General features: G+C 43.5%; 1 protein-coding gene across 1 annotated transcript; it reads right to left on the bottom strand.

Annotated features, from left to right (window-relative positions):
- Positions 1 to 14,713: 14,713 nt before the first annotated feature.
- On the bottom strand, positions 14,714 to 19,076 carry LOC111956772 (Krueppel-like factor 6). The gene is made up of 4 exons (XM_023977357.2): positions 18,731 to 19,076; positions 16,637 to 17,210; positions 15,510 to 15,633; positions 14,714 to 15,290 (listed from the first exon to the last, which is right to left on the bottom strand). Exons 1-4 carry the CDS (start codon positions 18,830 to 18,832, stop codon positions 15,239 to 15,241), a joined length of 852 nt encoding a protein of 283 aa, XP_023833125.1. The 5' UTR covers positions 18,833 to 19,076; the 3' UTR covers positions 14,714 to 15,238.
- Positions 19,077 to 23,920: the final 4,844 nt, after the last annotated feature.

The following is a 23,920-nucleotide window of genomic DNA, read 5'->3' as shown; positions in this document are numbered from 1 at the left end:
CAATAGGAAATGAAGGTGTTTATAAAGGTCATTGGAATCTATTAATGCTCAGTATGCTACAGAAGTCACCCATTGAAATTAAATGAAAGAATAAAACATTGATGTATGGGTTGTTTAAACATTTACAAACACATTGACTCATTGAATAAAGAAACTAAACAATATTGTGTGTGTGTGTGTGTGTGTGTGTGTGTGTGTGTGTGTGTGTGTGTGTGTGTGTGTGTGTGTGTGTGTGTGTGTGTGTGTGTGTGTGTGTGTGTGTGTGTGTGTGTGTGTGTGTGTGTGTGTGTGTGTGTAGACAGAACTATTCTGAGCTTGCCTGGCATATAGCCTACAGTATTGCATGCTGCCCTTTCTGTGGGTGGTGTCAGTTCCTAAAAGGGTTTTCAGAACCACCACAAAGGAAATGCACTATTAGATTTATCACAAGATTTGTTCACTCCATTTCCCTTCCATTACACAAATGGAGGAACTGTGTGTTCGTTTTCAACTTTCACAAACTGCACAAATTGTTCTCTTTCTTAATTAACAAGATATAGAAAAACATATCTTTTTTTTTATCAATGTGAGGGGAACGGCGTCAGAAGGCCATGTGAGTGAACCTCTTTAGGTTGTTAGTCAGCTATGGAGCAATGTAGCGATATGAGAAAAACACATTTCTAAATGTGATGAAACTAGCCTGAAAGCCTACATTCAAAACTTGGATGATTGTATATTCCTCATGCTAATGTGTGTATGTGTGGATCAAAATAGTACAACAAATCAACCACCTACAGTGCATATCAACAAGTCCTTCAAAGCCTTGGATCCATTGTCAGGTATAGCCATCAACAGATATCATTGTCTAGCTCTGTTTTGCATTGGCCACCAGGCTGAAGCTGAGGCCTCCACATTGCAGTATGGTAAACACTAGCTAAGCTGGGCCATTGTTTACATTGAATAAACCAGTTTYTAGCCACGTGACCTCTAGAGCCCTGAGAAAAGTTCAATGGCTTTGTAAAAACAATCTAGTAAAAACAATCCATTTAATCAGGATCACATTTTAGAAAGAGGAAACATGTTTTCTATGTATCGGCAGGACAGAACGTCAGCATTGGGTAAGCTCAAGGGGGGAGGTGTGTGTCTCTTTGTTAACAACAGCTGGTCCGTGATCTCTAATATTAAGGAAGTCTCAAGGTTCTGCTCGCCTGAGTTAGAATACCTCATGATAAGCAGTAGACCATACTATTTACCAATTTTTTCGGAGCTGTCTATTTAACACCACAAACCGATGCTGGCACAAAGACTGCACTCGACGAGCTGTACAGGGCCATAAGCAAACAAGAAAATGCTCACCCAGAGGCGGCGCTCCAAGTGGCCTGTGATTTTAATGCAGGAAAACTGTAATCCGTTTGACCTCATTTCTACCGGCATGTCACCTGTACAACTAGAGGTGAAAAAGCTCAGCTTTACTCYACGCATAGAAACTAATACAAAACTCTACCTCACCCTGCATTTGGCAAATCTGACCATAACTCTGTCCTCCTGATTCCTGCTTTCAAGCAAAACTCAAACAGGAAGTACCAGGGACTCGCTCAATACGGAAGTGGTCTGATAAAGCTACAGAAGATATAGCCACAGGACTGTTTTGCTAGCACAGACTGGAATATGTTCCAAGATTCATCTGATGTCATTGAGAAGTATGTAATACCTAAATCTTTCAAGCAGACCACCATAGTCCATGTGCCCAAGAACGCCAAGGTAACCTGTCTAAATTACTATCGCCCTGTAGCACTCACATCTGCAGCCATGAAATGCTTTGAAAGGCTGGTCATGGCTCACATCAACATCATCATCCCAGACACCCTGGACCCAGACACCCTGGACACCCTGGACTAATAAAGCCCAACTAATTAGAATAAACACAAAACAGGTGTAACCAATAAACACATAAGGAGGGGGAGAAAAGGATCAGTGGCAGCTAATAGGCCGGTGACGACGACCGCCGAGCGCCACCCGAACGGGAAGGAGAGCCTGCCTCGGTCGGAGTCGTGACAGTACCCCCCCCTGACGCGCGGCTCCCGCAGCGCGCCGACACCGGCCTCGAGGTCGACCCGGAGGACGAGGCGCAGATCCAAAATGTCCCCCACCGGTACCCAGCACCTCTCCTCCGGACCGTACCTCTCCCAGTCCACGAGGTACTGCAGGCCTCTCACCCGGCGTCTCGAGTCCAGAATGGCCCGTATCGTGTACGCCGGGGACCCCTCGATGTCCAGAGGGGGAGGAGGGACCTCCGGCACCTTACCGTCCTGCAGAGGACCAGCTACCACCGGCCTGAGGAGAGACACATGAAACGAGGGGTTAATACGATAATAGGAAGGGAGTTGTAATCGATAACACACCTCGTTTATTCTCCTCAGGACTTTGAAGGGCCCTACACACTGCGGACCCAGCTTACGGCAGGGAAAGCGGAGGGGCAGGTTTCGGGTCGAGAGCCAGACCCTGTCCCCCGGTACAAACACGGGGGCCTCACTGCGGTGGCGGTCAGCACTCCTTTTCTGCCGTCCACTAGCTTGTTGGAGGGATTCTTGGACGGCCCTCCAGGTCTCTTTGGAGCGGCCCACCTTGCCTGACGTGGGTTCAGTCTCCTAGCTGCCCGAATATACTCCAGATTCTGGTGGTCTGTCCTGATGAGAAAGGGGTGCTTAGCCCCCTCAAGCCAGTGTCTCCACACCTTCAGAGCACTGACCACCGCTAACAACTCCCGGTCCCCCACATCATAGTTACGCTCCGCTGGGCTGAGCTTCCTCGAGAAGAAAGCGCAGGGGTGGAGTTTTGGTGGCGTACCTGAGCGCTGTGATAGYACGGCACCCACCCAAGCCTCGGACGCGTCCACCTCCACTATGAATGCTAGAGAGGGGTCCGGATACACCAACACGGGCGCATCCGTGAACAGCGCCTTCAACCTGTTGAAAGCTCCGTCCGCTTTTGCTGACCACTGCAACCGCACCGGACCCCCCTTCAGCAGTGAGGTAATGGGAGCTGCTACCTGGCCAAAACCCCGGATAAACATCCGGTAGTAGTTGGCAAAACCCAAAAACCGCTGCACCTCTTTTACCGTGGTCGGAGTCGGCCAATTACGCACGGCCTTAATGCGGTCACCCTCCATCATCACCCCCGAGGTGGAAATGTGATAACCCAGAAAGGAGACGGCTCGTTTGGAGAACACACACTTCTCAGCCTTGACATATAGGTCATGCTCCAGCAGTCTACCAAGCACCTTGCGTACCAGAGACACATGCGCGGCGTGAGTGGCTGAGTAGATCAGAATGTCATCGATATAAACAACCACTCCCTGCCAGTGCAGGTCTCTGAGAATGTCGTCTACAAAGGATTGGAAAACGGCTGGAGCATTTTTTAACCCATACGGCATGACGCAGTACTCATAATGGCCCGATGTGGTACTAAATGCGGTTTTCCACTCGTCTCCCTTCCGAATACGCACCAGACTATACGCGCCCCTGAGATCCAGTTTTGTGAAGAACTGCGCTCCGTGAAATGATTCCACTGCCGTAGCGATGAGARGTAGTGGGTAACTAAACCCCACTGTGATGGCATTTAGACCTCTATAATCAATACACGGACGCAAACCTCCCTCCTTTTTCTTCACAAAAAAGAAACTCGAGGAGACGGGTGAGATGGAGGACCGAATGTACCCCTGTCCCAGAGACTCAGTGACATATGTCTCCATAGCCAACGTCTCCTCTTTGGACAATGGGTACACGTGACTCTTGGGAAGCGCAGCGTTTACCTGGAGATCTATCGCACAATCCCTTCCCGGTCGATGAGGTGGTAATTTAGTCGCTTTCTTTTTACTGAAAGCGATTGCCAAATCGGCATACTCGGGGGGAATGCACACCGTGGGACCCTGGTCTGGACTTTCCACCGACGTGGCACCGATGGAAACTCCCAGACACCTCCCAGAACACTCCTCTGACCACCCCTGGAGAACCCCCTGTCTCCACGAAATTTTAGGATTGTGCCGGGCCAGCCAGGGAATCCCTAGCACCACTGGAAACGCAGGCGAATCAATAATATAAAGACTGATACGCTCCTTATGATTCCCCTGCGTCACCATGTCCAGGGGAACCGTGGTCTCCCTGACCACCCCTGACCCTAATGGCGGGCTATCTAGGGAGTGCACGGGAAAGGGAGAATCTATCGGCACAAGCGGAACACCTAACTTAAGAGCGAGTCCGCGATCCATAAAGTTCCCAGCTGCGCCTGAATCGACTAGCGCCCTATGCTGGGAAGAGGGAAAAACATGTGACCAACAGGGGGTTCTGGGTGAGTTTGGTGCTGACTCACCTGGGGTGATCGAGAAGCGTTCCGCCTGCCATCTCAACTCCCAGACGGACCCCCCCAGCACCGATCGGCCGTGTGTCCTCTCCGACCCCAGCTGGTGCAGGGGGAGCCTCCTCCTCCGGTACCCCTCGGCACGGCCCCTCCCAACTCCATCGGAATGGGAGCGGAGGTGCTGGGTGGTGGAACGCACAGGACCCTCTCCGAACGCCTGCGGGCAGCCAGCAGATTGTCCAGTCGGATGGACATGTCAATCAGCTCATCCAGGGAAAGAGTGGTGTCCCGACACGCTAGCTCCCTGTGGACGTCCTCCCGGAGACTACACCGGTAGTGGTCAATAAGGGCCCTGTCGTTCCACCCAGATCCTGCTGCCAGGGTCCGGAACTCCAGCGCGTAATCCTGGGCGCTCCTCTTCTCCTGACTGAGATGGAATAGTCGTTCTCCCGCCGCTCGGCCCTCTGGAGGGTGGTCAAACACGGCACGAAAACGGTGGGTAAACTCTGGGTAGTGCTCCTTCGCTGAGTCTGGGCCATTCCAGACTGCGTTCGCCCACTCCAGAGCACGACCCGTGAGGCGGGAGACGAGGACACTCACCCTCTCCGCTCCCGAGGGAGTGGGTCTTATGGTGGCCAGGTACAGTTCCAGTTGGAATAAKAACCCCTGGCACCCCGCCGCCGCTCCATCATAATCCCTCGGGAGTGTAAGACGGAGAGCGCTGGAGCCGGGGGATGGAGAGTCCTGAGGGAGGGGAGCCGAAGGTGGAGAGAGGAGACCACTCCTCTCCCATCGGTCCATTCTCTCCATCATTGAATCCATAGCCGATCCGATACGGTGGAGAACGGTGGTATGGTGGAGCACCCGTTCCTCCATCGATGGGAGAGGGTTGGCTGCTGCTCCTGCTGACTCCATTTAATTGGTGCGGGATTCTGTAACGGCTGGGTGTCGGAGTACGAAGTCAGGCGCAGGCAAACAGAGGATTCAATAATAATGTTCATTAAATGAAATACGGAGAACCTCGGCCACCCCACTCGACACTGGGTGCTCAACATAAACTGCCCCAGACACAGGGAACAATATGTTTTTCATAAAAAAACTATTGCAATGTGCTACAGTGAGTGCATGAGATAAAAATTAGGGGCATAGACAACAAGGAACACAACCTTACAAGGGCATTCGCTGCTCTGGCACCCCAATGGTGGAACAAACTCCCTCACGACGCCAGGTCAGCGGAGTCAATCACCACCTTCCGGAGACACCTGAAACCCCACCTCTTTAAGGAATACCTAGGATAGGATAAAGTAATCCTTCTAACCCCCCCCCCCCCCTTTAAAAGAGTTAGATGCACTATTGTAAAGTGGTTGTTCCACTGGATATCATAAGGTGAATGCACCAATTTGTAAGTCGCTCTGGATAAGAGCGTCTGCTAAATGACTTAAATGTAAAATGTAAATGTAATGGCAGACACATCTTTGCTAGGTAAAGCTCCTCCTTATCTCAGCTCACTGGTCACGATAACAACACTCACCCGTAGCACGCGCTCCAGCAGGTAAATCTCACTTGTCATCCCCAAAGCCAACACCTCCTTTGGCCGCCTTTCCTTCCAGTTCTCTGCTGCCAATGACTGAAACGAATTGCAAAAATCGCTGAAGCTGGAGACTTATATATCCCTCACTAACTTTAAACATCAGCTATCCGAGCAGCTAACCAATTGCTGCAGCTGTACATAGCCCATCTGTAAATAGCCCATCCTACCTACCTTATCCCCATATTGTTTTTATTTACTTTTCTGCTCTTTTGCACACCAGTATTTCTACTTGCACATCATCATCTGCACATCTATCACTCCAGTGTTCATTTGCTAAATTGTAATTACTTGCTACTATGACCTATGTATTGCCTTACCTCCTCACGCCATTTTCACGCACTGTATATAGACATACTTTTTTTTCTATTGTGTTATTGACTGTACGCTTGTTTATTCCATGTGTAACTCTGTGTTGTTGTTTGTGTCACACTGCTTTGCTTTATCTTGGCCAGGTCGCAGTTGTAAATGAGAACTTGTTCTCAACTAGCCTACCTGGTTAAATAAAGGTTAAATAAAAATATATATATATTGTTTTAAACAGAACAGAAAGCTCTGATAATGTACTGAATAACCCTGCTGCGATTATTTTCATTCCTGGTGGCCCTTAGTGCATTCTGAGCTGTATTGTAGTACTTTATATTTAAATGTTGGTATCTAGTACCACCTTCCATACATATGTATATACTATATATGGATATGTCTATGTGATTGCTAACCAATAGTGTTCATTTTCAATTTACATTTTTTGAATCACTGGCACTGCAATCAGACTTTATATAATGTGACTTTTTGGTCCAGCCAGTTTGGACAGCTTGGTAGAGGTGAAGAGAGTAGCCACAGCAGACCAGAGCCCAGAGACATGGAAATGTCTGCATGAATAATGAATTCTATCTCTTTCATGTGTCATCTCTGACCTGGAGCTTTCTGGAAAAACCAGTCACTAACCTCTAACTTATCACCAGACCATAGACAGTCGAGTAAAGCTGCAGGCATCTGGGGTGACATCACATGCCCRAGAACATTGGCAGCTTTTGAACTACTCAGTGGCATTTTGGGCCAACTGACAAACGGACATATCCTGGCTCTGTGTTACCAAGTCAAGTGTTACCACTTAAGACCTTTTTGCCATTTAAAGGAGCAAGGGAAGTGGTACTAGGCTACTTCCTATTCCTCTCCCTTTTTGTTTAGAGGTAGAGTTAAAAAAAGATCTCAGCTCATCCTTCCAGATAATTGGATTTTGAGCCTTTTACTCAGGCTTTGTGTGTGTTTGTGTGTGTGTAAGAGAAACAGAGGGGGGGATGTGGACATTTTGAGCTTGTATATTTATCAACACTTTCTGGACATATAAAATGAGAATGGATGGGATTCTAATTACTGAACGGAGAAATTCACATACTGTGAAATTAGAAAAAGCTGTGTGAAACCTCCCACAGGCATGACAAGTCAAAAGCAAGTAGTTGTCATGGTGACAGATGCATTCAAATTGAGTCAAATAGAGTTAGCTAGCCTACCAGAAAAAAAGGTGGTGATGGATTTTCTATTTTAAATAGAAAATTACTTTACAGCCGTTCGATAATCTATGCCCCCACAAGTTAAGTTCAAACTGCCTTTTTATGTAACACAATGAAGTTCTTAACTTGGCACAAGTTGTCAAATAATGGAGATATTTTATTCAATCTCATTATGACAGAATCCATCTTATTCTCTCTCTTTCCGTCACTGTACGTATCAAACCCATATGTTCAACAAAAATAATGCAGTGGCACTATGTGTGTGCACCTCAACACAACTGCTATTCCTTTACATCTATACTGAACAAACATATAAATAGGCAAAGTGCTGGTCCCATGTTTCATGAGCTGAAATAAAACATCCCAGAAATGTTCCATAGGCACAAAAATCTTATTTCTCTCAAATTTTCTGTTAGTGAGCATGTTCCTCTGCCAATATAATCCATCCACCTGACAGGTGTGGGATATCAAGAAGCTGATTAAACACCTTAAACACCTTAAGCACCTTGTGCTGGAGACAATAAAAGGCCACTCTAAAATGTGTAGTTTTGTCAAACAACACTATGCCACAGATGTCTCAAGTTTTGAGGGAGCGTACATTTGGCATGCTGACTGCAGGCATGTCCACCAGAGCTGTTGACAGAGACTTGAATGTTCATTTCTCTACTAAAAGCCGCTTCCAACGTCATTTTAGAGAATTTGGACTTACGTCCAACCAGCCTCACAATCGCAGATTGTGTGTAACCACTCCAGCGCAGGACCTCCACATCCGGCTTCTTCATCTGTGGGATCGTCTGAGACCAGCCACCCGGACAGCTGATGAAACTGGGGGTTTGCACAACCAAAGAATTTCTGCACAAACTGTCAGAAACTGTCTCAGGGAAGCTCACCTGCATGCTTGTTGTCCTCACCAGGGTCTTTACCTGACTGTAGTTTGGCGTCGTAACTTTCTTCAGTGGGCTCTTCACGGAAGAACCCTGGTTTCAACTATACCAGGCAGATGTGTGGGCGAGCGGTTTGCTGATGTCAACGTTGTGAACAGAGTGACCCATGGTGGCGGTGGGGTTATGGTATGGGCAGGCATAAGCTATGGACGACGAACACAAAGAGATACTGTGGCGGGATAATCAAATCAAATCAAAATCAAATAAATGTTTTTGGTCACATACACATATTTAGCTGAAAGATTTTGGCCTAATGCATTCATTTCAATTGACTGATTTCCTTACATATACTGTAATACTGTAAATTGTTGCATGTTGCGTTTATATTTTTGTACAGTGTATCTGTATAATAAGTCTGTAATGGCTGTTGAAATATTTTCATGTGGATGTTTAATCCACAAAAACTCTGCAGTGATCTGTTTTCATCCAACATCGCAGCCTACACTATAAAACACCAGGCTTGCTGACTACACCACCATTTATTCTTCCCTGCATCCCTAACATTCAACCACACTAATCAAACCTTTGTGGCATCATTGAGCGATCCAGTGCAGTCTATCACACTGTGCGAAACTGGTAGAGACAAATACTGCCTGCTGTTCTCCGATGCGGCTGCTATGGGTTCAGTTATGTAAGACAGTWGGTTGCATCTCAAATGGCACCCTATTTCCTATTTAGTTCATTACTTTTGACCAGTGCCCATAGTGCTCCTGCTTATTATGAAGAAAAAATACATCTGTTTAACTTTGTAAACTAAAGGTGTGTTTAGAATTATTTTGTTGTATTAATGCTATTTAATCTCTCCTCAGACTAATATTATTCTGTTTGTCCTGTGGGTACCTTTGCCACTGCTGTTCCACCCCTTGTGTATTGCGCTGTCATGGTGTATTTATACAGAGACGTAGGGAGATTCCTCTGGAGTTCAAAGTGCGATGTGAGTGTGAATGGAGAATGGGCCCTTTTATCAGGCCGTTGTAATGAGCTGCTGTACATCAGAGGAGAGGAGGACCGGGGGGAACCAGAGGGCTCAGCCACAGCTGAGAAATGTCCATACATCAGACCAATCACAGGCCCTGAACCAGACCTGGGTTCAAATACTGTATTTGTGATTGATTGAGGTTGCCTGTGCAATGGAATCAATAGAAAATTGTCAAAAGTGCAAACACCGCCTACCTGGCACTCCAGGAAGACTAGAGCAAATTTTCCAAAGCATTTGAAAGATTTCAAATTGTATTTGAACCCGGGTCTGGCCTGAACCCAACCTCAACCCCCATTGGCCCACTGCCTGTAGCCTGTACACAGAGTGGTGAATTAAACCATGACGTTCAGCCCTCAGGGAAAGAGCGAAGAGCCACAAGACGGTGTTGTGAAGTGCAGAGAGGTACCAATGTAATGGATGACTTTAATGATGTTTGCAATAAACGTGATGTAAACATATAATTTGCACCATGTGCTTTCTAACCGTGTAACGTCTCAGTCCAAACAAACAATTAAAGGAAAATATACAGTTGAAGTCGGAAGTTTATATACACTTAGGTTGTTGTCATTAAAACTCGTTTTTCAACCACTCCACAAATGTCTTGTTAACAAACTATAGTTTTGGCAAGTCAGTTAGGACATCTACTTTGTGCATGACACAAGTCATTTTCCCAACAATTGTTTACAGACAGATTATTTCACTTACACTTCACTGTATCACAATTCCAGTGGGTCAGAAGTTTACATACACTAAGTTGACAGTGCTTTTAAACAGCTTGGAAAACTCCAGAAAATGATGTCATGGCTTTAGAAGCTTCTGTTAGGCTAATTGACATCAGTTGAGTCAATTGGAGGTGCACCTGTGGATGTATTTAAAGGCCTACCTTCAAACTCAGTGCCTCTTTGCTTGACATCATGGGAAAATCAAAAGAAATCAGCCAAGACCTCRGAAAAWAAATTGTAGACCTYCACAAGTCTGGTTCATCCTTGGGAGCAATTTCCAAACGCCTGAAGGTACCACGTTCATCTGTACAAACAATAGTACGCAAGTATAAACACCATGGGACCACGCAGYYGTCATACCGCYCAGGAAGGAGAYGYGTTCTGTCTCCTAGAGATGAACGTACTTTGGTGCGAAAAGTGCAAATCAATCCCAGAACAACAGCAAAGACCTTGTGAAGATGCTGGAGGAAACAGGTACAAAAGTATCTATATCCACAGTAAAACGAGTCCTATATGGACATAACCTGAAAGGCCGCTCAGCAAGGAAGAAGCCACTGCTCCAAATATGCCATAAAAAAGCCAAACTATGGTTTGCAACTGCAGATGGGGACAAATATGGTACTTTTTGGAGAAATGTCCTCTGGTCTGATGAAACAAAAATAGAACTGTTTGGCCATAATAACCATTGTTATGTTTGGAGGAAAAAGGGGGATGCTTGTAAGACGATGAACACCATCCCAACCATGAAGCACAGGGGTGGCAGCATCATGTTGTGGAGGTGCTTTGCTGCAGGAGGGACTGTTGCACTTCACAAAATAGATGGCATCATGAGGATGAAAAATTATGTGGATGAAAAATTATGTGGATATATTGAAGCAACATCTCAAGACATCAGTCAGGAAGTTAAAGCTTGGTCGCAAATGGGTCTTCCAACTGGACAATGACCCCAAGCATACTTCCAAAGTTGTGGCAAAATGGCTTAAGGACAACAAAGTCAAGGTATTGGAGTGGCCACCACAAAGCCCTGACCTCAATCCTATAGAAACTTTGTGGGCAGAACTGAAAAAGCATGTGCGAGCAAGGAGGCCTACAAACCTGACTCAGTTACACCAGCTCTGTCAGGAGGAATGGGCCAAAATTCACCCAACTTATTGTGGGAAGCTTGTGGAAGGCTAGCCGAAATGTTTGACCAAAGTTAAACAATTTAACGGCAATGCTACCAAATACTAATTGAGTGTATGTAAACTTTTGACCCACTGGGAATATGATGAAAGAAATTAAAGCTGAAATAAATCATTCTCTCTTCTATTATTCTGACATTTCACATTCTTAAAATAAAGTGGTGATCCTAACTGACCTATGACAGGGAAGGTGTATGTAAACTTGACCAAGGTGTGTGTAAACTTCCTTCTTCAACTGTAGGTTGCGTCCTAAATGGCACCCTATCCCCTATATAGTACTTTTGACCCGAGCCCAAAGGTCAAAAGTAGTGCACTTTGTTGGGAAAAGGGTGTTATTTATGACGCAGCCAAACATTTGGAGGTAAATGTAGATTTCCATATAATCAGCTAGAGCAGCAGGTCTCGATGCCCATTCCCCTTGTTCCCCCCATTCCGCTTTGTCTGTGTGTTTGAATGTGAACCGTCTGGAGGTCTTTACGATACCACTGAGTTGATGGTCTACCATCCTCATGCTGGGTCAATGACCTTTCAGTTTACTCCAGTTTTAAAATGCGCCCCCTAACCCCCTGGTCATATGAGATGAGCTGTGATGTGATGGGTGGGGGAGGTGTATCTGTATGTCTGTTGAAACCAGGCAGGGGCCTGTGGTGGATGTTCTCGTTGTACTAGTAGACCTTGACTGGGAAGATCTGGTTTGATGTGCATAAGAATGTGCTGTTTTGCTAGTGTTAGAGCACAATGACGTGTTGAAATGCTATGACATAGAAATATAATGAGTAGAAGGGGCTTGGAACCTCTGACCATTCTAATTCTATGTGCTATAATCTGCATGATAATGAAATGAGAACATACTGAACCATTGCTATCCGCAATGCTGTATGGCATACTGGTATTTGTTGTAACCTGCTACTGTATGTCTTCACATTAAGAGGATAACATTGATCATATTTATGATGGGCTGCAGGTAGCCTAGCGGTTATAGAGGTTGGGCCAGTAACCGAGCTGACAAGGTGACAAATCTGTCGATGTGCCCTTGAGCAAGGCACTTAACACTAATTGCTCCTGTAAATCATTCTGGATAAGAACAGCTGCTGAATGACAAAAATATAAAATGTAAATGTTACTGTATGCAGCTCAGTCTCAACTAAGGTCCGAATTCAATCCAAATGCTCCTTTTCAGCTATGCACCGTTTAAAGGCAATGTTCCCATGTTTCCGGAGACGTCTATGTTAATATGGCTATAATTAGGCTAGCTAACGAACAATTGTAACAATGTATTTGAGGGACAACAAGTGCTTATTGCGCAAATTTGTTTATGTTTTCAATTGACATTTAAACAACCCACCCGTCTGTGAAGTGATGTGGATGCGATGAAAATGACAGGAATCTGAAGGAGTATGTTAATATCACTGTCCTATGTTAGATCCCAGTATGAGGATGCAAGAAGCAAAAACACAAAAAGGTTTGATCACATTTTTTTAATCATTATTCCAATAAAAATACATTCATATAGAGATAAATATTTTACAAAACAATAAAAATTAAAGAAACGTTATGCCATAAATCAAACAAAAATCAAACATAATAATTTCTTTTTTTTTCTTCAATAAAGATACTCTTTAGTTAAAGATTGGGTGGGTTACATAACATAGTAATATGTGGCTTGTCCAACACCTAACATTGGCTGAAGTAATATAGGCTGACAAAACTGCTGTTTTTGATTTTGATTACAAAAAGCTGTTCAGTGTGTAATCCCTTCAACAATCAGAGTTTTTCATTTCTCTCTGCTGAATCATTCCCAATTCAAGCAAAAAAAATGCAATCCTTCTCTGACACTGTAGAAGTGAACAATATGTCATTTGTTTTCAGTTTATTGGGCCATTAATACTCACCCAAGTTAAATCGGTAGTCTTGTCTTTATTGTTTTTCTTAGAAATGTACACTGGGGTCCTGTACCCTGGAAAATATAAGCTTCTTTACAAAAACTCTATTTTTAAACAACACATACATCTTTTGCATGGTTTCGATATCCACAATGTATATTTTAAAAGGGGACCTTTCGACAGCGCTGTTGACCAGATCACCGGTACTGTACAATGGTATAGGGTTAAAACAAGGCAGTCCATACAGGTCAGTAAGAAATAAGCATCCACATCCACTGTCAGTTTGAGAGCACTCATGTCAGGTAAGCATTTAACAGTTCAACAAACATGCCATGGCCTGACCAGAATGGGTTATTTGTAATAACTCTTAATTTATCATGGCCTTGGTGGCCGAGCAGATCACATGTCACGAGATCTCAACCCCATAACCAACCAATAGAATCTGTACTTTCGAAAGTAATTCACGGTCACACATTCCATTTGAAGTGCATAACGTACCACATTATACTACTACACAGTAGTAAACCTTTTAAATTTGAATTGTTTGAAGTGCTTCTACAATTCTGTCTCAGATCAAGGATAATTTTCAAAACAGGATTTTTGTCTGAATCGATAGATACAGTATGTATGTTGACAAATGAAACACAGAAATGTCAATAAGTATAAAGCTTAACTTTTATTCAAGAGTCTTCAGACCAACCATCATTTCTAGACAAAGGGCAAAAGGTGCAACCATATGAATCGGAGCCTTAATAAAGCTATTCAATCACACACTACCGCATTTAACCCCCCCCCCCCCCCCGTGAGTGATCTATTTATCTGGACAAGGCCACTTACATAAGGCATCATTAAGGTCACAGTGTATTTACAGATATAGAAAAAGAGAAGAGCAAGAGGACAAAAATAAAGAAATTAGTTATTAAACTGAATATAAATAAAACTATCCCATGATCAACACAGTTGCCAAGCAATAGTGGTATCTCCAAACATAAAAAAGAAAAGAAGGAAACAAATACATCACTGCTTTATGTTTCTGTACAATACTGTGGTATCTACGGAGTAAAATGGATGCATAGCTGCTCATTATTGGGATTTGCCTGTGTTATAAGTAGGCCTAATCGAGTGACAAACAAACCCAAGATCATGCAACTTCTGGTATAATGATATATCAATGTTGTGTACAGCCTTTAGATACTGAGCTTACACAATGGACAACAAATTAGCTTTGTAGCATGTACTTTGAGACAAGCTACTTAATACATTGCACATTTAATAGCTGCACCAAACATCAACCCCCCTCCCCTCCCCAAACCTCGTTTAGGAGCATGTACCACCGCAGTTCGGATGGTGGTGCTCTCTCTCAAACCTCAAAACTGACAGCTGGGACGCACACACACTGCCAAACCCAGCCTAGACTCAACCAAAGCTCCACACAAGAGCACAACAACTCCTTTGCTTGCATTCATTCATGACCACGAGACAATAAAACCTCAGTCAAAAACTCATCATCCCTTCAATGCCATTCAGGTCACAACACAAGCCATCCACTCAGGAGTCGTACATCCACAGGCAGGCACCCAGTTACAGGCATTCTTATACAGGCACCCAGTCACAGGCATTCTAAGACAGGCACCCAGTCCCAGACAGTCTGACAGCAGGCTCACAGTCAGTCAGTCCACATGCTCACAGAAAACAACACACGTTTATTGGAGTAGTACCACTGCATATTTTCAAACCAGGAACTAACTCCGCAAAGCATCAGACACCATACAGAGAAAAAAACGTTCTTTCTTGTCCTCTCAGACATTTTCTTTCTTCTCTCTCTAGTGAATTTCATAATTCTCCTTCATCCATGGTGGTTTTCGTGATATTTTTCAGAATGTGTCGACCTTTCAGAGCTCTTTCCTCTGAGAGGTCTTGGAGGCACTAAGTATGGTGCAAAAATGGCCTGCATGCTTTTCACTGGAGCACGCTCCCCTCGCTCGCCTTCCTCCGCTCTCAGGGCACTGCAGCCTCCCCACAGACAGGTTAGGAGACTGTCAGGACCATCCCTCAACACCGCTCTGCTCTCCTCTGCCCTGGGGCCCACCGCTTAGATGTGTCTCTTCATGTGAAGCGCCAAATGGTCCGAACGAGAGAAACACCTGCGAGGAGAAAGAGAGCATATCAGGCACAGCGTTTTTAGAAGAGATAAAAGACTAATATAACAGCATTGATATTCAAGTCCCCTAAGTCAGTATTTCAGGTGCATGGATTTACCTTTAGTTGCCCAAACATTCAAGTGTTCATGACCTTTACAATCTTCTTCAATAAAATAATGAAAACAAACAATAGATACATCCATCACTAAACACTTCTCTTACCTGTCACAGTGACTGCATTTAAATGGCTTTGCCCCAGTGTGCTTCCTGAAGTGTCTGGTTAGCTCATCACTCCGTGCAAAACGCCACTCGCAGCCTTCCCATGAGCACCTGTAAGGCTTCTCACCTGCAAACAGAAAACAAATGATTTTATTGCTGTGCTACATTGTTTCCAAATTAGAAATAGACATAACATACTATAAGTGCTACATATTAGAAGATAGAGTACTACAACTTGTAAATATGAGCTGTGGTATACTGTTTAAAAGTAGTTGAATAAGCAGACATAGTGCTTATGAAGTGGCTGGGTGAGAAGGGATAAATGTAGGGGATTTCTAATGGTGAAAATTCCATTAGCTCTGGTAACAGTTTGCTTGGAATGTGGAGCCTTGCTAATGTGCAAGACAGCTGTAAACAGCTTGGCAAGGCGAGGTCAGAGGTGACGAGGGAAACTGCTCACAACTCAGTAACGAATAACAGTACATGTAAAATTCACACCGCACTTTAAATGTAAATGATTCAGTCGTTTTCTTTTCCCATTGTGAAATGTGATCTGTTTTCAAGATCCAGTCCACATCCTCTGTGGCTGGTTAGGYCATGCCCACAAAAGGTTGTTATGTCGCCACTCCCCCATTCAACGTGAAGTCACTGCTGCTACTGTGTGAATTAGGTCACAGTTTAGACACTACGTACTAGCGAACTATCCCAAGAATGTAGAGAGAAATTTCATGAAAATAACAAAAAGAACCAAGACTCTCTTGTAAACATATTAAAATGTAATTGTTTGATGAGGTTTAAATTTAGTCCCTCCCGAAACGGAATCATCTTCTGAATGTTCTTTGTAAAGTAAATGCCTGCAGATTCAGAACACTGATGATATCATAACCAGCTGGTCTGGATGTCTTTCCCAAGGCCTCTCTGCTGTGACAGCAGCAGTAGTATGTGGGTAACAACACCCACCTCCACTCTTTGGACTAGCTTGCTTTACCTGTATGATATTACTACTAAGACTCGGGTCTGGTCGGATAGCTCAGAGCTTCTGCTTTTTTCTATACATATACAGTATACACTTATTAGGGAGGAGGTGCTGTGGGGTTATGCAGTTTACCTGTACACAATCAACTATTTACCTGTATGTGTACGCTGGTGTGCTTTCAAGTGGGAACTTTTCGTGTAAACCTTTCGGCATCCGTTGAAATGACACCTGTGGACACGCCTCCTCCCGTCTGGAGAAGCCTCCCCATTGGCTAAGCTTCCCCTCTCCACCATTCGTCCACCAATGCCCCCTGTCCGTATTTTCCCAGGCGAGTGCATCACTGTCTGTATACCGCTCCACACCTGGGAGGATATGGAGGGGGCCTCCTTGTTCACCTCAGGAGAAGATGGCGGAGTGCTGATAACCATGGAACTCAGGTCCTCTCCCTCTCCCATAATGTCACTCAGTGGGTTGGAGGTGAAGTCGAGGGGAGGGGAGAGCTCCTCGGAGCTGTCAGACGCCTCACTGCTGGCATCGGAGTTAAAGCTGTTGGCCTCTTGATTGTCCTCCTCCTTAATGTGAGTGTGGATCTTTGGGTCGGACTCGGCCTTGTCCCCGCAGGCCAGGATCAGTTTGCTCCAGAGATCCTCTTGACTCGTCTCAAACTTGATGTCTGTGGCCGAGACGTAGGGCTCGCTCTGGAGGTACCGCTCCAATTCCAGACATGTCTGATGAAGGAGAAAATAATGAGTACAGGATGTAGGAATAAAAACTACCCACAGTATACGGTACATATACACAATGTACTATTCTGAGGGCAGTGGAGTGGATGTAATGGGTGTCCTCCGAGACTCTAAGGCTGCTGCTTCCCAAATGGCACCCTATTCCCTTTATAGTGCACTACTTTTGACAAGGGCCCATAGCCCATAGGGCTCTGGTCAAAAGTAGTGCACTATATAGGGAATAGGTTACCTTTTGAGAAGTAGATTAGATCAAGGAAGGTTACATGTAAACACACTTCCTCAGTTGGTGGCGTGCTCTTTCCACGACATAGCCGTCGTCATGCGCAGTGATTATATTTACATATGCTACAGAGCCCCCCTGGTGGTTAGGGAAGTGCTTGTAGATATTTTAAATGTTTCAATTATTCAGCATAAGTTGGATTTAATAATGCATCCAGTGGCATAGCTAGAAATAACATAGCACACAAGGGAATGGAGGAGGTAGGTCTGGTTCAAGCAGGTCCACAAAAAGCTTTATGTATGAATACTGCAAGAGTTTCATACTGCAAGAGTTATTTTAGGCTTCTAAAAAGGAAGTAAAGGACACTTCCTGAAAGCTTGACAATCAGAGAGTGGACGCTAACTACAGTATATTAAAAACTATGACATGCATCTAGCATTCCAAATAATTAATTCCAAACTATAATGGGTATAGAATACAAATTAAACCCAATATTCATTACAGGGTAAGTTGTTTTGTAATATATTTCTGGCGAACATAAAAACGTTATTAGTAAGGCAATACTTTGTATTCATTGCAAACATTTATTTTCAATAGGGCASAATGCATCTCTGGCGAGCTTTGAATGCCTCAGGGCATGGAGAGGGAACTTGGCCCCAAGCCCGCATATCCAAGGGAAACTATGTGTAGTGTAGCCTATTTATTTAAATTACTCTCAAAAAAGCAAACCTAGTTTCTCGACTATTATGTAATTCTTATAAAATGACTGCGAGTTAGTGGGAATTTTGAACAAAATCTGTTGAAAAAGACGCACATAGGCTACTCCTCTCCGGTAATTCCCGAATACGATCGTTTCTCTTGCTCTCTAACACACGCGCGTACACACATACACACAACAACTCTCTTCACTAGAATGAACGGCATAATCCGTCTACAGAACGGAATATAAACAATGTTGAGTCTTGGTTCATTCATTCGATTAGGCTATTACATTGTAACTAATGGATATAATTGCAACATGCATGCACGTTCAATAACAGTCTTACGTCAATTAAACAATGTGTCAAGAATGTGCTACAAGTTCAATCCAATAGCTCAACTTTTTTGTTGTTCTGCATCACTTAGTCACGTTCTGCATTCCTGACAGCTTGCAGGTCCACTGACAGCAACCTGGGTTTGCGGACTAGTTTATGTCGATGTATATACATAAGCATTATTTTTCATTCATTTTAGAGTGTTTTCTATATCAAAATAGGACTATTCATAAATGATCATATATAAATACCTGCTGCCAGTACTCCTCAAGAGATGGTAAAGCTGAAAAGTATCCGGTGTCATGTACTATCTGGAGCTCCTGAAAGATGCTGCACATAGGAATAACATCCATCTCACTCCTATAGATGCCGCTGCAATTACAACCAAAAATCAAGGTAGTTCAATTGTCTTGTTTTCTTTTTCAAGAAAACTTGCGACTTCGATGTATTTGCATATATAATATGCTGTAGAAAAGCAGTTGGGAATAGTAGGTATGTTTATCGCCTTACAGCAGTGATAGCGCAAGTGTTCTTCCTAGAGCGATCTTCCTTGCTTGCTCTAATAGCAAACAGTGAACTCGCTGAAAGTCCGTCGACGCTCTGTAAACTTCACTATGCAATGTCTTACAGACGGCCTTCCCCCCACGTGATTGCATTACGCTGTCGTGATGCCGACCAATGGGTGCGCCAAAGTGTAACACCCGCCTATCTTGACCATCTTCTGTGATTTGGTTGGTGAGTCGACCTAAGTCTCCTTCATTTCCATTGGACCATGTGGGCTCTATTTTTAGAGCGCTATATAAAGTGTTCACCGCTTACTACAGCGAAGAACCACGTCTCTATCGGCCGAGTATGGGTTCAGTCTACCCTCTGAGCAGCAGTATTGCTTACAGTTTACTATTATTATGGCACGCACGAGTTGGGAAATATAATAATATCTTAACATTTATGCTTGGGTTTGAATTGATATATTAACCATCCTTATGCATTAGTTTCCTAAATACAATAGGGGACACATGGTTGGTTGTCTCAAGGGTTGTTTCCGGCCCGGCTCCAGGGGGGGGGGGGAAAGGGGACTTAGCCCCCTCAGTTGAAACTCGTACCACCTCAGTTTTAATTTGATGTCCCTATAAAATAATAACAAAAAGTTCAAGTGATTGAGTGACAGGTTGGCGCAAAATCTGTATCTCTGCTGCGCTGTATCAGCACCATGGACAGAGCGCGCCACATAATGTGTGTGTGTTCGTGTGTAAGGGGGCCATGGAAAGTCACTGGGTAGTAGGTATGATTCCTTTGCGTTTCCATAAAAAGCGGGAAAAACGCTTCTCTTCTGTGGTAGGCTGCGTGAGTAAGGAGATATGCCTCCGCATGTAATATTTGATTTTGATTGATAAGGAAGATGCCAAGTTTACGGTTGAAACCGTTGCACTTAACTCTGCCTCACCACTACATATTTTAGTTAGCTTCTTAGCTAGCGGTAAAAGTGTTATTAGCCTATTTAGCCCTAACCAGCTAAAATGCCACTGCCACGATGGATATCAGAAATCAAACCAGGGGGCTACGGCYAGGCCCAGCACGATGATGCTGTCGAGGTCCAGCTAGCTTCGCGTGAAGAGCCCACCCACGTGTTTATGGTAAGCCGGCATTGCTTAAATGATTTCATGGGTGGGTCGAATTTGATCCACGGACGTATATTGTGCCATATCGCAACGCGTTGTTGAACTCGTGAGCTGCAGGATTTCCCATGTTTGAATTTCCCATGCCTTTTTGTTTACTTATTTTGTTCACTGTTAATGTAACTAGCCTAAATATAGACGGACATTCCTTTATTGATCTGATATTTTGTTTATAGGCCTATAGTAGGCCTACCGCGGTTTTGTTCGTTCGCATTCATTCGTTCACATTCGCACTTGTGTCGGTATTCTAAGCCAAACTGCTATTCAGTATTTTTGTTATGCATGAATAACTAGGCTACTAGTTTCAGCATTTAGTTTGCATTATTTTTTGTAAGACAGCTGTATGTATGGCGTCATTCACATAGGCTATTTGTAATAGGTGAATTACCTCATCTATCTACTAGCCTATATTCTTGCCAAATAGGCCTTGCTTTACTGTTTTAGGGCGCTGTCCATTGTGGTAATACAGCGCAACAGAGCTACAGATTTCACACCAACCTGTCAGTTCAAAAGCTCTCAATGGTCTCGGGAGTCTCGGCATTTTAACTTTATTGTGGTATAGCATGATATAAGCAGCTTTCAATATAATTCCAATGCAAGAACCCTCCCAAAATTCAAGAACCCCGCATCATCAATGTTAACTTCCCCTTTAGTCACTTAATCCTGGCGCTTTAAATCAAATCAAATCCAATCAAAATGTATTGGTTGCATACACAGATTTGCAGATGTTATCACAGGTGCAGCAAAATGCTTGTGTTTCTAGCTCCATCAGTGCAGTAATACCTAGCAATACAAACCATACACACAATCTCCTCCCAAAAAAGAAAGAAATTAAGAAATATCAGAAAGAGCAATGCCAGAGTCTGGAATATATATATACAGTTTATACACTACCGTTCAAAAGTTTGAGGTCACTTAGAAATGTCCTTGTTTTTGAAATTGTCCATTAAAATAACATCAAATTGATCAGAAATACAGTGTAGACATTGTTAATGTTGTAAATGACTATTGTAGATGGAAACTGAATATTTTTTTATGGAATATCTACATAGGCAGACAGAGGCCCATTATCAGGACCATCACTCCTGTGTTCTGTGTTACAATGGCACGTTGTGTTAATTAATCTAAGTTTATCATTTTAAAAGGCTAATTGATGATTAGAAAACCCTTTTGCAATTATGTTAGCACAGCTGAAAACTGTTGTCCTGATTAAAGAAGCAATAAAACTGGCCCTTTTTAGACTTGTTGAGTATCTGGAGCATCAGCATTTGTGGGTTCGATAACAGGCTCAAAATGGCCAGAAACAAAGACTTTCTTTTGAAACTCTTTAGTCTATCCTTGTTCTGAGAAATGAAGGCTATTCCATGCGAGAAATTGCCAAGAAACTGAAGATCTCGTACAACGCTGTGTACTACTTCCTTCACAGAACAGCGCAAACTGGCGCTACTCAGAATAGAAAGAGGAGTGGGAGGCCCCGGTGCACAACCGAGCAAGAGGACAAGTACATTAGAGTGTCTAGTTTGAGAAACAGTTGCCTCACAAGTCCTCAACTGACAGCTTCATTAAACAGTACCCGCAAAACACCAATCTCAACGTCAACAGTGAAGAGGCGACTCCAGGATGCTGGCTTCTAGGCAGAGTTGCAAAGAAAAAGCCATATCTCAGACTGGCCAATAAAAATAAAAGATTAAGATGGGCAAAAGAACACAGACACTGGACAGTGGAACTATGACTAGAAGGCCAGCATCCCGAAGTCGCCTYTTCACTGTTGACGTTGAGACTGGTGTTTTGCAGGTACTATTTAATGAAGCTGCCACCTTTTGCCTTGATGACAGCTTTGCACACTTATCGTATTTTCTCAACCAGCTTCATGAGGAATGCTTTTCCAATAGTCTTGAAGGAGTTCCCACATATGCTGAGCGCTTGTTGGCTGCTTTTCCTTCACTCTGCGGTCCAAATCATCCCAAACCATCTCAATTAGGTTGAGGTCGGGTGATTGTGGAGGCCAGGTCATCTGATGCAGCACTCCATAACTCTCCTTCTTGGTCAAATAGCCCTTATACAGCCTGGAGGTGTCTTGGGTCATTGTTCTGTTCAAAAACAAATGATAGTCCCACTAAGTGCAAACCAGATGGGATGGCGTATTGCTGCAKAATGCTGTGGTAGCCATGATGGTTAAGTGTGCCTTGAATTTTAAATAAATCACTGACAGTGTCACCAGTAAAGCGCCCCCACACCATCACACTTCCTCCTCCATGCTTCACGGTGTGAAACACACATGAGGATATCATCCGTTCACCTACTCTGCGTCTCACAAAGACACAGCAGTTGGAACCAAAAATCTCAAATTTAGACTCATCAGACCAAAAGACATTCTAATGTCCATTGCTCATGTTTCTTGGCCCAAACAAGTCTCTTCATATTATTGGTGTACTTTAGTAGTGGTTTCTGTGCATCAATTCGACCATGAAGGCCTGATTCACGTATTGTCCTCTGAACAGTTGATGTTGAGATGTGTCTGTTACTTGAACTGTGAAGAATTTATTTGGGCTGCAATCTGAGGTGCAGTTAACTCAAATGAACTTATCCTCTGCAGCAGAGGTAATTCTTGGTCTTCCTTTCCTGTGGCGGTCCTCATAAGAGCTAGTTTCATCATAGCGCTTGATGGTTTTTGCGACTGCACTTGAAGAAACGTTCGAAGTTCTTCACATTTTGCAGATTGACTCACTTTCATGTTTTAAAGTAATGATGAACTGTCATTTCTCTTTGCTTATTTGAGCTGTTCTTGCCATAGTATGGACTTTGTTTTTTTTACCAATTAGGGCTATATTCTGTATACCACCCCTACCTTGTCACAACACAACTAATTGTGCAAAAGAGCGTGCAAAGCTGTTATCAAGTCAAATGGTGGCTACTTTGAAGAATCTCAAATATAACATATATTTTGATTTGTTTAAGACGTGGTTACTACATAATTCCATATGTGTTATTTCATAGTTTTGAAGTCTTCACTCTTATTCTACAGTTTAGAAATAATAAAAATAAATAAAAACCCTTGAATGAGTAGGTGTGTCCAAACTTTTGACTGGTACTGTATATATACACAGTGCCTTGGGAAAGTTTTCARACCCTTTCACTTTTCCACATTTTGTTAAGTGACAGCCGTATTCCAAAATGTATTAAATCGATTTTTTCCCTCATCAATCTACACACACCCTATTTTGTCCTCTTAAGGATTAGCACCGAAAATGACATACCCAAATCTAACTGCCTGTAGCTCAGGAAGCAAGGATATACATATTCTTGGTACCATTTGAAAGGAAACACTTTGAAGTTTATGGAAATCTGAAAGGTATGTAGTAGAATATACCCCAATAGATCTGGTAAAAGATAATACAAAGAAAAAACCAACCGYTCTTTTGTACCTTTTTTGTACCATCATCTTTGAAATGCAAGAGAAAGGCCATAATGTATTATTCCAGCCCAGGTGCAATTTAGATTTTATACACTAGATGGCATCAGTGTATGTGCAAAGTTTTAGACTGATCCAATGAACCATTGTATTTCTGTTAAGAATTTTGTATCAAGACTGCCCAAATGTGCTTAATTTGTTTATAATAACTTTTTTATGTTAAAAACTGTGCACTCTCCTCAAACAATAGCATGGTATTATTTCACTGTAATAGCTACTGTAAATTGGACAGTGCTGTTAGATTAACAATAATTTAAGCTTTCTGCCAATATCAGTTATGTCTATGTCCTGGG

Source organism: Salvelinus sp. IW2-2015, linkage group LG32, assembly GCF_002910315.2.
Source record: "Salvelinus sp. IW2-2015 linkage group LG32, ASM291031v2, whole genome shotgun sequence".
Classification (NCBI taxonomy): Eukaryota; Metazoa; Chordata; class Actinopteri; order Salmoniformes; family Salmonidae; genus Salvelinus; species Salvelinus sp. IW2-2015.
This window is presented reverse-complemented; position numbering and strand designations above follow the sequence as displayed.